This window comes from Serinus canaria, chromosome 20 (assembly GCF_022539315.1).
Source record: "Serinus canaria isolate serCan28SL12 chromosome 20, serCan2020, whole genome shotgun sequence".
NCBI lineage: Eukaryota > Metazoa > Chordata > Aves > Passeriformes > Fringillidae > Serinus > Serinus canaria.
Window position 1 is genome coordinate 175,640 of NC_066333.1, and position 14,556 is coordinate 190,195.

Consider the following 14,556-nt stretch of genomic DNA (forward strand, 5'->3'; position numbering starts at 1 on the left):
GCTGTATTCACAGCCCCTCTCCACCTTTTCCTTTTGCTTGCTCCAAGTTCTTTGATTAAGGACAGGCCCTTGCCCCACTGCAGCTCAAGGACAGCTACAGCCCCAGAGGCTGCAGAGCAGATCCTCTCCGCACAATACTACAGAACACCAGCAGCACTGCTGCCTGCCCCACCTTCATCCACTGCCAAGGAATGTTCTGCTCTCCCTAGTCTCTCCACCTTGGTCTTTTCTTAGTGGTTAAAAAGGCGAGGGAGATGGGACATGGGTAGAAAGAGCAAAGCACAGGGGCAGGTTCCCTCTAGAATCCAGACTGAAAGTTAACGTAACTGACTCCTGCAGCCCCAGGACTCTCAACCATTTGTGAAGGATGGGAGTGGAGGTGGGCAGGAGGGGTTTGTTGGGACAGAACTTTAAGCATGCCTGAGGGGGATAAGAGTTGTGCCCAGATCCTCAGCAACCTTGGCCACACTGCACACAGGACTGGGAACAGCTTCTGCACGTTCTCTCTGAGCACATGAGATCCCATGGCCTACCTGCCATACTGTGTAGTCATATCCCAGACACTGGGCTCAGCACAGCATCTATCACTCACCTCCAGACCTAAGCACACACTGCCTAAAGTCACATTGGGAGAGCAGAGAAATAAAACTTCATGAAGGCCTTTTTAAGAGAATTTTATTTGAGTGGTTCTTACAAAGATTGTTGCAATATGAAAGTCTTTGATAGAAATATCAAGCTGTCTTGTCAAACACACTGAAGTAACCCAAAAATATATTTCAGAGCTCACAGAGCTTAAAAAGAGCAAAGATTATATGCAACCAGAACAAAACACTTTTCTGTATTTCCTACCATTTTCAGACTTGGCTGAAATCCTCCAGCTCTGCCCCACTGCATGTGTGGAAACTCATCTGGAAATGCAGAGATGTTTTGTTTGGAAACTTAGACACACCTCACAGTATTTACAAAGAAACTTTTACAGATACAATAATCAAAAGTTACCATCAAGAAATAAAACCCTTCAATCCTCCTATTCTTACCATTTTTCCAGCACAAAGCAAGCTGAGTAGCTGTCTGCAGTCAGCATTCAGTAGCTTTTTGGATTTTTCCATTTATACAAAAACACTAAATATGTCCCTTCATCCAGTCTCTCTGATACTACCCTTGAGCAGATCACCCACATTTAGTGAAATGTAAAATGTCTTGGCTGCATTAAAAGAAAGGCTCATGAAACATTAAAAATGTCATTATGTCCCATCTGCCTTTTACAGAGTACTTGTTATCTATGAGCTACTTCTCAGTTCCTACGGATCACCTTTGTCAATGTACAAGAATTACAAGGCAGAACAAGAAGTCAACAGCTTTGTATACAGTGGAAATGCTAGTTAGGGAGAATGAACACACTGCATTTCTGCTTACTTCATTTTATTTTTAAAGATAGCAGGAAGTGTACACAAAATGACATTAAATCCTTTCCTTTAGGTTTATCTAAATAAAAGATAACTCAATCTTCCTCCAAAAAATACCTATGTATAAAACTGACTAAATTAATCTTCATCGTCGAACAGGAACCAGTAGTTGGGTTGCAGTCATGGAGTCTGGGAAAAGGCTGTGGTATGTTGGAAGAGGTACATACGCTGCTGTAATCATTTTACCTAATCACAAGAGGAAAAAAAGTACACATCAGTGTTTGGTCATTTCTGTAATGGATGACTAAACGTAGGCATGCACATGGAACACTCACCTGCAAACCACCTCCCATGCAAAGCATTGACAGCTGCAATGGCAGCAGCAATGGAGGGACATTTCACATACACATTGCCCTGCAAGACAGAATAGTGCAGCCCATGAGGAGTCAGAGACACTTCCCCAATGCTGTTCCTCAGCCACCCCTGGACCTGGCTGGGACAGAGCCACACCCGTTCCACCAGGCACCTGCTGGCATTAATCCATGACACAGAATGAACACAAGAGAAGGGGACAGTGGTACTGGCAGGCACTACTCCACTGTGGCAGTTACTGCAGCCTTCAATTTTTCTAAATAGGATTTTGCAAGATAGCCCAAACACGCATTTGACCAGCAATCACTGAGCTGCTCCTGAGAGTCTTTTAGAGAAAGGATCTAAAGGCTCTTTATCATTAACACCATGTGAATGAGAACAGCACAAGGTCTGGTTGCCCCCAAGGCAGCCCAGCTGCCAAGGTCTATAAGCTACTAACCTCAACCATATATGCTTCACTCAACATGCAAGCTCACAGCCTGTATTCCACAAGAACCAAGCACTCCACATTCCCCCGGATGGGAAGCAACACTCCAAGCGAGACAGACACCATAAAAATTCTCCTCCATAAACATCAGCATATTTTTCTTTACTTGAACAAGAACTGAGGCAAGGGGAAAATTCCATCCCTGCAGGGCAGGAAGAACCTGAGATGGCTCCCAGGGTGCATGACAGACTGATCTTTGAACTTCATCAGACACCTGGAGTTTGCCATCTGCAGATCAAGTACTGTGCCTCCCTAATCCAGAGAACCTCAACAGTCACATCCAACAACTCTAAGACACAGAGATGCCTACAGTAATGTGTGGCATTTTTCTGGCTGCCTGCTTAAAAGCAGACCATCAGTAATACTCAAGAAGATCAATTCTAGCTGAAATAGATTTTTCAGAAAATAGTACATTAAAAAATAGACTTCAGCCTTTCCTTAGCAGCTTTAGTCAGCCGGTATTAACTCTTCCCACTGCAATTTAAGTAATTCCTTTCTCATGGGGCAAACCTGAGCTTAGAGGCTGGTGTTTAAGGCACCAAGGAATCAATTAAAATACAGAGCTCTGCTCTCAGCCTCCCCATGTAAAGGCACCTAAACTGCTTAAATGCCCAAATGAGGTGCAGGAACACAAAGCTGTGGTTTTCCTTAACACCCAGCAGAACACACAGATGTGGTACATGAGCCAGGAACTCAGCTGGGACTGCAACTGTTTAATCCACAACCAATCACACCCTCGTAAGCCAACCCCTGACAGCCCTCAGCACAGAAGTCTGGGACAGAGCCCTGAAGGTCCCCAGAATCTAAGCCTGGAAAACAGAATGGTACAATGGAAACTCTATCGGTGGATATTTTATATCTGTATCACTGCTGTGCTTCTATGACAAAACAGATTTCATTTTTTATGAAACATTAACTCATTACTTAGTATGCTGCAATTTCTTCTTTTAAAACCACCTGCTTATGTGAAACAGATTTTGCAGCTCCATGGGCTTAGAACCTATGTGAGGTGTCTTGAGGGCTGGTGTAGTTTTGGGGGGTGGTGCAGTGATTTTTTTGTGTTTAGTTGTTGGGAGGGTTTTTTGGAGGTGGGAAGTGTTATGGGCTGTTGGTTATTTTGGATTTCTTTCTGTCAAAGAACACTTCATTTTCTCTAAATAGCAAACACATTATGGGGAAGGTTTCTGCCTCTGATCAGTCCAATGGTCCAAGACCACAGGTGTGATCTTGAAGATTACAAGATGCTAGCTAAGGCAGCACATTTGTTTTTTGTGCTAGACTGCAGCTCTTATCTAACCTCTCTGTAACCCACAAGAAAGGGTTTTAGGTGATATTGGGGAAACTGCACAAGACAGCAATGGCTGAGTGCTAAGTGGATCACCAGGGCAGAACAATCACACCTAAGCACACCAACAGGAACATGGGTTTCAGCCTTATACCTTAGCATGGAACACAAGATGGCACTTTTAGAATCTGATAGAAATTAACCCAACTGTGAAACCATCTGAAAACTGAACTTTTGTTTGGGCTGTGAATTCTTTAAAAAATGGGTTTCAGAGAGTTAACCTATTTACAGACCTTTCAGTGTTTATACAGTCTAAGAGCTGAAATACAGGGAAGAATCTGGGGTTTATGTAAACAAGGTGAAGTCAGAAGAAAAATATATTCACCAGTTTAAGATGCAGGCATTAATCTGGCATTTGGTCAGCAGCAGCAGTCTTTCTCTTCCCTATTCTAACTCCAGGCCCTCAGACTGCCCACTGCAAGGCCTTCATGTCATGAGCGACCACAACTGTTTCTAAGCATGGGATGAGGCACACATTTACCTTACGCTGTAATTCTGTTGGAGGAAGGGCCCTTTTGTACTGAAGCCTGTGCTCTAGAAAGAGGAACCTGAAGTCCCTGACTTGGGGGAAAGGCACAGCTTAAGGGAAATGCCAAATGCCTGAACTGGTCACTGTTCTTCTACAGCAACTTCAGCTGGGTAAACCTGTAAGAGCAGCACCAGAAAGCTGGTCATCCAAGTTATACACAATGATTCACAATAGGAGGGAACCACCTACATTCTGCACAAACTAAGACATTTAGGTACAGTTTAGGAAAAGCCTCATATTTGTAATGCTCCCCCTAGACAAGAGAGCAACAGAGCTTTTAACATCTGCTCAGTGTTGTCCCCCCTGGAAGCAGGCATACCTGAGCTGAGTTTTTGTCAACATAGATGTGGATAACTCCTCCATGTTTGTTACATTCCTCAATCACATCATCTTTAATTTCAGTGTCCCACCCAGCTTCTTCTTCACTGTACAGGGGAAGGAAAAACAGGGCAGAGATATCATTCACACAAAATCCACCCACAAAACCCATTAAACACACTCCTGCAATATTCTGATTTCTTTCTTACACATTAAAGTCATTGACAAATGCTAAACAGACAATGATAAATCACTTACGTTTGAGGATTAAACATGTTGGAAAGCTGGAAGCACTGTGTTGCAAGTGGTTGTACGGAAGCAGCTGCAGCCAGAACTGTTGTAACAGAAAAAAAAAACTCCATTAGCATATCTAAGAACCTGCTATGCATGGCTCTAATTTATTCAGCACAATAGAAACAGGTCTAACTAAACAGAAGTTGAAGGCAGGAAAGCAAAATTTAGAACCAGACACTACTGATGATAGATATATTTAAACTGATCAATACAAAACCCAGCACATTATGAGTTACAGTTGAACCTGAAAAGTGAAAATATAATTGTGTACATTGATTTTGACAGATTTTCCATTTGAACATTAAAAGGCATGCATCTGCATCTAAAATCTCTGCCTGAGTTGTATGTCAGCAGCACCTTTAATGTTTTGCTATTCACAGAAGCCCAGCAGCAGCTCAGGACAGCAACATCCCAGCTGACTGGACAGCAAAGCAAAGACAGTCTTGGGGAATTCTTAAAACCTACTTTAAGCATGTTGAATTATGCATCAGAAGTGTACCTGCACTTTCATCACTTGAAAATGCAGATTGAAGGAAACATTTGACACCTGAAATTGCTCTCTCCCTGTAACAGTGAAATTATTACTTGTCATTTATTGCTGCTCATCATGCCAGTACATTACATTAAACACTGTCCCACAGGCTGCCCTTCCACAGGCTTCAGGCTTCAGTGAATGGAGCTGCAATAACAGCTGCCTTCCCCATATAATTCAGACATTAAGGGTTGTGCAGTCAGATAAGAAGCAACTCAAGAGACAATAAACCCAAACTTCTGATTCTCAAATAACCCCTTTAAGGCAGGGAGAACACCACTACCCAACCACAAATACCAGTCCACACATTTTCTGGGACTAGGATATGGCTGGGGAATGCTACCAACACTGGAGAAAATGCTACCAAGAATTTTCAGTCAAAAAAAAAAAAAATCAATCACAGCATGATTCCCCACAGACAACTACACAACTAAGAGAACAATTTCTCAGGTGTGGGCAAACCCTATACCAGAAGAATTTCCCCTAGAGACACCTGAAATAAAATCTACTAATTACAAGTCATAACAAATGCTAGTTTACCTTCATTCTGCTGGGACAGTCTCGTTTGTAAATCTAAAGAAAAATACAGAGAAGTTAATTAGTATGCTTGCTAGCATCACTGTATCATCACCTGCCAGCCATGTTGTTCAGCTTGTATTTGTGGTTAAGAGCTTATTCCAGTATCACTGTTCCTCTCTAGTTGTGAGTAGTTTCACTAATTTCAGCTTATCTATGAGAATGTTCTGTACTTGACAGATTGTGTGACAACAAAGCATTTTGAAGAGATACAATACCTTAAAAGGACAGAAATGACTGTGTACCTTTAATTCAATGTATCCCTCCAAACTTGCTTTTGCTGTGATTGAGGTGTTTACAAGACATGTTTTACTCCATGAGAAAATAATTACAGCAATTCTGACATGCATGAGAGTTGTATGTCAGCACCAACATCTTTACTACCAGGAAGCAGTTATAAGCACACAGCTTTCCAAGCATTCTTAAAGCAGTTATCAAATTTCAAGTAGAATAAGGCAATATTTTGTCTGCTATTCTTATACATGGCATAATGATACAAGTAACTGTATTATTTTTTCAAATTCAAAACATTTTCCAGTGTTCAGAACATGTAATTTGCCTAGAAAACATTATTTACTTGTTTAACATACACTTGTCCTAATCCAAAGGGATGGGAACAAACAAATGTAGCCATTTCCAAGTCACATCTTTGAACTAACAGAAAATTTCAGAATTCAAGCACTGTAAGTATAAGCCCCTTCAATCACGGTTCCATTTAACAGACACTAGGTGAGAAAACTGAAGCAAACAATTGCCTTAATTCACTCATTTAGAGAGTAGCAAAGCGATGAGCACCAAGTAAGCTTCCAAGCTTACCTGGAAATACCTGAAGGCACCAGGTATCAACATACTTTTCCCCTTTCTAATAAAACCTCCTCCATGACACTGAAGAGCCAACAGAAATAAATGTTTTTCTCTAGATTTTCCTCATGTGCCTTTCCAAGCATTTTGCAAAGAACACATACCAGGAACCATACTGAAAAGAAAGGGCTGGAAGGAGTAAGCTCTGAAGGCTGAGTTGTAAAAAGAGCTGGCCATATTTGGCATGTTTTCCATGCAGATCTGAACCCACAAAGTCCTCACTTCAATAGCATGAGAAGTATCACAATAGCAAAGGCTGCCTTAGCCTCTATTCTCTGCAGAAACTGCATGGTCTTGGCCAAATCGGTAACTAATTACCTAGTAAATTAATACTCACATTCTTTTGAAAACAAAGGCGTTTTAAAGAGATCAGCAAATATCTGAACTCCCAATTTAGATGTGGATAGACACTTTTCCTGCTGCAATTCCAATCCATGATGTCCAGCAGAACTTGTCTATGTGGGTCAGCCTGAGGCTCTACAACCAAATGCTCCAGAATTCCTGCACCTAACCCAGTAAACCTGCACATGTCATCAACAAAAATTCTGTCCACAGCCAAGTATCTGTTCTAAACACAGCAAAGTCAGCTACCACTGTCTTGTGCAACAGTTTCACAGGTTAATTATTTACCATGTTTGAAACATAACCTGCTGCTCACCAGATCTTTTATCAACTAACTGGATTCTCTTGTTGCTCATGACTGAAGAACAGTCCTATCCTCTCACTTCTGAAATCACTCAGAATTAAGAAATTAACTGTCACTCTATATTCTCAACTCATGCTTCCCTACATGTAGTTTTAAATAGTATGCAGAAACTAAAACTAATACATCTGACTAATTCAGATCAAAGTAGCTTTTTCAGTATGTTCTTATGTAACACCTCTAAGGACAGCAAGTTTAGCACAATGGGAGTACATGTTTAGCGTACAGAGAAAGCAGAAATACACACATATCTATCAAAGAATTTGTGTCATAAAATAAAAAGTTTATTTTGAAATCCAGATGGCTTTGAATAGGCCAAAGCCTGCCAAACATTGTCCAGCGTCTTGAGTCATTACTTAGAACAGAGACCAAACAGAGGTCCAGGATGATAATAGTATCTCCTTCTCTTTTGCAGCACACCATATCAATTTTTTCCATAAAAAGATAGCTCCTTCTACATGTAAGGAATGCTTTGTCCCACAAAACATTAGAAAAATGTTCTATAGGCTATTTTAAATTTCCTATGTTCAGAAAGAGAACAGGGACTACTCACTGACAACTCTTCAGCTTCAAATTCTTTTTCCTGCTGGATGGCCAAATTCTCAGGTGTCCCCTAAAACTAATTCTTTACCTTCTCTACTTTAGTTTGATTGACTCCCTCTTGAACATGGATTATCAGAAGTGTTTGCAGATGTATGTATTACACCTCAGATGCTCAGGCCTACTTGCCTCTAGAAACACAGCTAATATTTTAACAATGTATCAAGCTGCCAGGCCATGTTTTGGCACTGATAAACTGAAGCATTTAGATATTCTCCTCCTCCCTGGCCATTCTTCTATTGCTAAGCTCCCAGACTATGAGAGTGGAATTTGATATAACCCTGAAGAGGTGAACAATACAGAACACCCCAAGAATTTCTTATTCACAGCACCTACGCATTTATTCACCTCACTTCTACTGCTGACCATTTTCATTCATGTAAATATTACACAAGACCAGCCCAACATCTGAACTTTGGCTTTAACAACAGCCTCCAACTTTCCCAAGTTTCACCTGTAAAAAAATCCTTCTTTCTCTGAGCCAGGTTCCTGACACACCCTGTACTTCCTATATTATTCACTTCTCCAGTTTATTATCCACTTCTCCAAATGACAGAAGTCTAAAGATCAGCAAGAAGCTGCTCCTCCTCTGACAAGGAAAGGCAATCTTACCAATGACTGTTGGTCTTTAAATACAGTTTCTGATGGTATGCTATACTTTCAAAATATTCTCCAGTTTATCCTTCTTTAGTATGACTTCTGAAGGAGCAAAGTCTGCTCAGTAACGGGACCAGAATCTGGCCAGACCACATTCCTCTTCCTTCAAGTGTACTTCAAGTGAAATTTAGAGTCACATGTTTCAGCTCTGTACCATATCATGGACTTAAAATGTTTATCGACAATATCAGAGATGAGAACTCATGTTTCATACATGTATTCCATCCTCCTTCTATGGGACTTCTACTCCTCTGAACTGCATACATTAGCCTCTTTTAGCTTTTTTTCTACCTTTGGAGTAATTTTCCTTTTTTATTTTTGAACTACATATTCCTAGCTTACCTTCCTCAAATTCTAAACTTTATGACCAGTATCCCCACTACAAGCTGAGGCAACTAAATACATAGAAACATCTTGGGAGTAGTTTTTCATTCAACTGCGTCCCACTTCCTGTTTTTTCTTTTTTTCTTCAAGACCTGATTAACCTTCATCTATTGCTTTCATGACTTTAACAATGTCTAACTCAATCTGACTGTTGGCACACAATTATTTTTTTATCTGTTTCCTAAACTAAAAATCTTGTTTCATTATCAGTCATTTTTCCTATTCTTCATTGGCTGTGGGGTCATTCCTTGTTTCTTTTGTGGTAGCTGATCACCCAGGTTTAGTGTGGAGCCCACACTAACAGAACTTTTTCTTCTTTCTGTAGAATACAGATCTAATACAGCATTAGCAATGTGAAACAGAAGAAACTTTTCACATCCTGCCTGTTCAAACACCCAAACTGCTCAGACCACATGACTTAATTGCCTTGTTTCTTCAACCATCAGTTAGACCAGTTTGTGTATCCTTCCATTTAAATGTGAGCAACTTATGATCCCTCAAGTCAATGGTCATTTCTATTCTCATCCATAACATCTTCATTACTTACCAAATTGAGTTTAAAATAGCATCCCCTCTTCATGAGTCAGTGAGTGTTTGATGAAGAAATTTGTCGGATATCACATCCAGGAATATCTGGGCCCCACCATTATTACTAGCAATTCTTCTCCAATCTGTATCGGGGAAGTTAAAGTCTCCCACAATGACATAATTCCTGGTAGTTATTTTCTCTAACAAGAGTAAAGAGATCTTTAATCCATAACCAAATCTCACTTTGGGGATAGCTCATGACTCTATGGCAGCAAAAAGCTTTATTTTTTTCCAAAGTTACTTAAGTTGCACATGTCCGCATCATTCCTTTTGTACAATATAAGTGGAATGAACAATGCTACCCCTAACCACCTTTATTTCCACAGTTGCTAAACATGCATCTTCTTCTAACACCTGTATTCAGCCTAATCATTTATTTCTCCGCAGCCGTGTCTTCTCATGCTGATTCCATACTACCTGAACCATTCAGCTGTGTCAGACATTTTTGGCCATGTTCTTGATTTAGGGAGCTTGGATTTTTTTTGACCTTGTTTCAAATGCAAGAAAAGGAATGCTATTTTTTTAAAAACACTATTCTCATTTCTAATTGCTGACATGTTTTTACATGAGACTGCCACACCACTTTATAACCTGCATAAATGTTGATCTAACTTCAGCAGTGGTTAGCTTTCCTTCTCTTTCTGGACTAGTCACACTTTTTCCTCACTACTGTATTTTTTCATCCTTCTCAAACAGGCAACTGACATTTTTCTGTCACTGGCCAGCTCCTTTTCCTTCCAAGGGCACATCTGTAGAACAACTCTATTATATTCTTTTAGCAACTGTCTACAGCTTCATATGTATGCTCTTCTTAAGACTGCACCTGACCTTCCGTAACATGATTCAGACCTATCTTATTAAGCCTGAATCATTTCCATCACAAGCTCTGCCAGAAGGCAAACAACAATGCTACCTTTTCTTTGCTACTTTCCTGACATGTCCCACACATTCCAGCATCTGGTTATTTGTGACATTTAGGTCCATTCTACTGTTATGACAGTTTCGTATCCCTTGTTCATAGTATTACCCAAAAGTAGCAAAAAACCAAACAAACAAACGAACAAAAAAAAAAAAAAACACAAAAAAACCACAAAAAAAACCCCCCACAAAACATTCAGGGAGGTTACTCCCTGCTCTAGTTCTGAAGACCCCATTAATAGCTTGTTTTTCAGACCAGCTATGAACTAATAAGCAGCAGCAATGACATCCCTCAGCCTCATTCCAGCATACCCACCTGCAGAACACACATACAACTATAGCCAAATCCAAGCAACACACACATTCCCTGACATGAAATGTCTTTCCTCACGAGCATATACGCTGGAAAAAACGCTGCTGCCATCTTTATGATGTGTTCCCCATGAAGTCCTAATAACGTTCCTGGCCCTCATACAACTCTGGTTTTTCTACAGGGGTCAATCCCCTTCTAATTCTGAGCCTGCCATTTTTAACAGTCAACACGTATACTGCAGTAGAACATAAAAATCCCCACAAGCACAGAGAAGAGTGAAGAGAGGAAAGTTTGGGGTAAAAATCAGCAAATTTGGAAAAATATGCAAAGTGAATCACACCCATCCAAATTTTGATATACTGTCATTTGTTATTTGCTTATGATTTTGCAGTGTTTTACAGTTTGTAAAACATGCTGCAATACCTCATTTTAAAAGACCAAAATGCATTTTCAATTTAAAAGACCAAAAAACATAGTTAAATACCTCCTGTCTCAAATTTATAAAGTAATTTTTAAAAAATATACATAGGTAATCATTTCTTACCTGTCACAGCTCCAAAGGCCAAAGATCCGCTCATCTGCAGAGCCTGCTGTGCAGCTGGAGGAATCTGCAAACCAGTACCTGGAACAGAACACAGAGAGACCTTGGAGCAAGCCCTTTCATTCAGCTAGCAGTAACAGAAGCATCAGAAATATCCCTGTTGTCAAAAGAAAAAAATACCACACATTTAAATGTTTCTTTCATTTATCCAAACAGTTCTGTGGAGTGTTTTAATTCAAATTCTGCAAACTTCTTCACTCACTTGTTATCCAACATTGCACACACCTTCTGCAAGTCTTGCCATCAATTGAAGGCGACCAGTTGTTCCCAAATCAATTCCAGTCCGTTCCAACTCATCACTGTCCAAAAATGAGCTAGCACTGGAAGCATCAGTACGCTCAGTAACATGTCCAACTTTCATTGGCCTTCCAGCCAGCTCAAATCCATTGAGTTGTTCCAGGGCCTTTTTGGCACACTCAGAGTCTGAGAACTGTGGTTTGGAAAAACACTAATTCAGTAATACTTGCCAACAGGGGCAACACTTCTACTATATATAATATCCACAACTAGGCAAACAGAAGAAACTCTAAGGTAATAGCAACAAGCTAATATACACATGGTCAGAATTTTTCATTTAAACCAAACACACGCATATTTTGGTATTTACTCTCATAGTTAGGTACTATATATTTAAATATATTGTTGAAGTTATAGCAAGTAGATACTGCAATCAACAGAAGTCATGGCTGTGGCTCTCTTTCAAGAGTGACAATCAATTCCTTTGCAACCTTACAACTGCCATGGTATTTACAGGTTATTCATAACAGATATTCTGCTTTATGCTGCAAAACATCAAAATAAACACACAAGCATTTTATCAGTGTTAAAACCATCAAGTATGAACTATATAATAAGTTTGGTTTCATTTTGTCCACATGCCAGAGGTCCCAGCCGAGACTTTTTTCCTCATGACAAATTGCCAGGTCAGTTAAGAAACTCAAGTTCACAAAACTGTGTACCTGAGGGTAAAGAGGAAAGATGTTTTTAACTGAAGGTTGCCGCCCCTATTATTTCTCCTAAAAAGCTCAAATTAAATTATTTTCAGCTATAAAAAACACCAGTCTTTACTAGCGTCTTGCCTGCAGAAGACAGCATTTGCTTTTGCAGGCACTGACTTATTCCCATCTAAACATATTCACTGCTCATTCTCAATACACAGACAACCATCAGAGACAAAGAAAAAAGCGAGTGATGCATTCTGCAACATGGCGCTTCTGAAATTTATATATAGTTATCGAGCAGCTATTTAGTACCCCTATGCCTATGTACCAAATTTAGATTATGCTTAGTTTATTATGTTTAGATTGCTACTATATAACCACACAGATATACACAGGAAGGTTCACATATAGAGATATACTCCTACATAGGAAGGTTACAAATCATGTATCATCTTAGAAACCTGGTAATTCTAGTCATACCGTAATAAATCCATATCCTTTTGAGCGTCCAGTTTCACTGTCCATCATGAGCTGAATACTTTCAATCTAGAGATAAGAATAAAGCTATTTATTAACAGACATTTTGGAGCCAACTCCAAGATACCAGAACACAACATGATAACAGCCCTGTCAAACATACATACATGAATGCGAAACTATTACATTTTTTTAATTAGTTTCTCATTCCTTCCTCATTTTAAAAATAGTACACAGACAGCTAAATAGGTACTTGGATAGTAAGAGAAGCAAGTAAATATAAGGGTTTTCAGCTCATCTACAGGTAAAGGCTTGATGCAGAATTCTAGCAGACTAAGAAGCACACAGACATGATCAGATCGTAACTGAAACACACTGATCATGGCACTTCATATGCTCAGAAACTCTGTTTTACAAATTAAGAAAAACAGTATGCCTGATTGAAATTCTTTAAGAAAAAGCTGTATATTTTACTAACTATTGGTACATGGAAACTCCTAGAAGTTTACAGTTACTGAATTTAAAACACATTGCTGAGTTATCAATTAGCCATAAAGTAGCATTGGGAAGAACTGGAGTATACAGAAGAAGCAGAGGTCTTCACAGGTCTCCATAAAAGCCTCCTAAACTACCTTAATCCTACTGCCAGACCTCGATGGTAGAAAAAATCCCCAAACCACCAGAAGAGCAGCCAGCTACATTAAAATTTAATCAATTGTAGCAATTTCCTAGGGTTTTGTGCAAGAGATTTAAAGGGATAGGCATACGGAGTCTGAATAAGGCATGAGAAAAGCATATACTACATATATATGAGGCAGAGTTTATACCCAAACACAGTAGGCAAAAACCTCAAATATTAACAGACTTCTTTTTACCCATTAAGAAGTATACTGAATATCTAACTTTTCCCCTATGTAAATGATGTATACACCAGTACCTTAGCACAGTAGGGCTAACATATTGCAACACTACAGGAAACTTCAGGTTTTATCTCCATGCTTCCATAATTCTCTCCACATAAACTTACTACCATGCTGCACCTGCTGCTCAATGTTCTGGAGTAAGAATGGGCCCACCTCAGAGTGTATAGAACACACTGCTAATTTATGGTCTTAACATCAACCAAAGCTGCAGCAAAAAGTCATCAGAAATAGATGACAAACCATAGACCTCTGCCCCAGTTCTGATTTTTATGCTTTAACCCGTGAAATGGGGTTCCCATTCACAATCCTGAAAGGGAAAGATACAATTTGGCTGGTCTCAAGGGTTTTTTCCCCCTGCTCCTTAATTTCAGGTATTCACTGAATTCTAAACTTTCTAAGACCTGCTATTCAAATTCACTGGATACCATCACAAATCTAAGTTCTCATCTGCTCTCCAACACTATGCACATACCTAAGACCTGTGGATGCACGGGCACAGCAGTGAAAGAAAGCTACAAGTGTTTTGTCGTGGGGTGACAGCCTTTATCCCAATATCGTGTGTTGTGTCTGGCATCTGCGCCTTTCTCTTCCCACCCCGCCCCCCCCCCTCCCCCATCTTGCCGAGGGAGGGGGTGAGGGTGACCCGGCACCTTGGTTTTTTTTTTTTTGCTTTTGGCTGCTTGCTTGCTGGCATTGCTTGCTTGCTTTCTGCGCTGTTCTTTTTTTTTTTT

At 39.9% G+C, this 14,556-nt stretch overlaps 1 protein-coding gene across 7 annotated transcripts in view; it reads right to left on the reverse strand.

Moving 5' to 3' along the window:
- Positions 1-658: 658 nt before the first annotated feature.
- Positions 659-14,556, reverse strand: part of RBM39 (RNA binding motif protein 39) — a 31,268-nt gene continuing 17,370 nt past the window's right edge. For 4 of the 7 annotated variants that reach the window (XM_018923853.3, XM_050982241.1, XM_018923850.3 and 1 more), the window contains 8 exons: positions 12,906-12,971; positions 11,710-11,914; positions 11,428-11,505; positions 5,824-5,856; positions 4,716-4,791; positions 4,459-4,564; positions 1,742-1,820; positions 659-1,652 (listed from right to left, as the gene is read on the reverse strand). In XM_018923853.3, the coding sequence (XP_018779398.1) occupies positions 1,552-1,652; positions 1,742-1,820; positions 4,459-4,564; positions 4,716-4,791; positions 5,824-5,856; positions 11,428-11,505; positions 11,710-11,914; positions 12,906-12,971 (744 nt within the window). In that variant the 3' untranslated portion in view covers positions 659-1,551. Of the gene's footprint in view, positions 1,653-1,741; positions 1,821-4,458; positions 4,565-4,715; positions 4,792-5,823; positions 5,857-9,611; positions 9,793-11,427; positions 11,506-11,709; positions 11,915-12,905; positions 12,972-14,556 lie in introns of those variants that run through there. The other 3 variants (XM_050982240.1, XR_001992108.3, XR_001992109.3) reach the window with 3 other exon arrangements.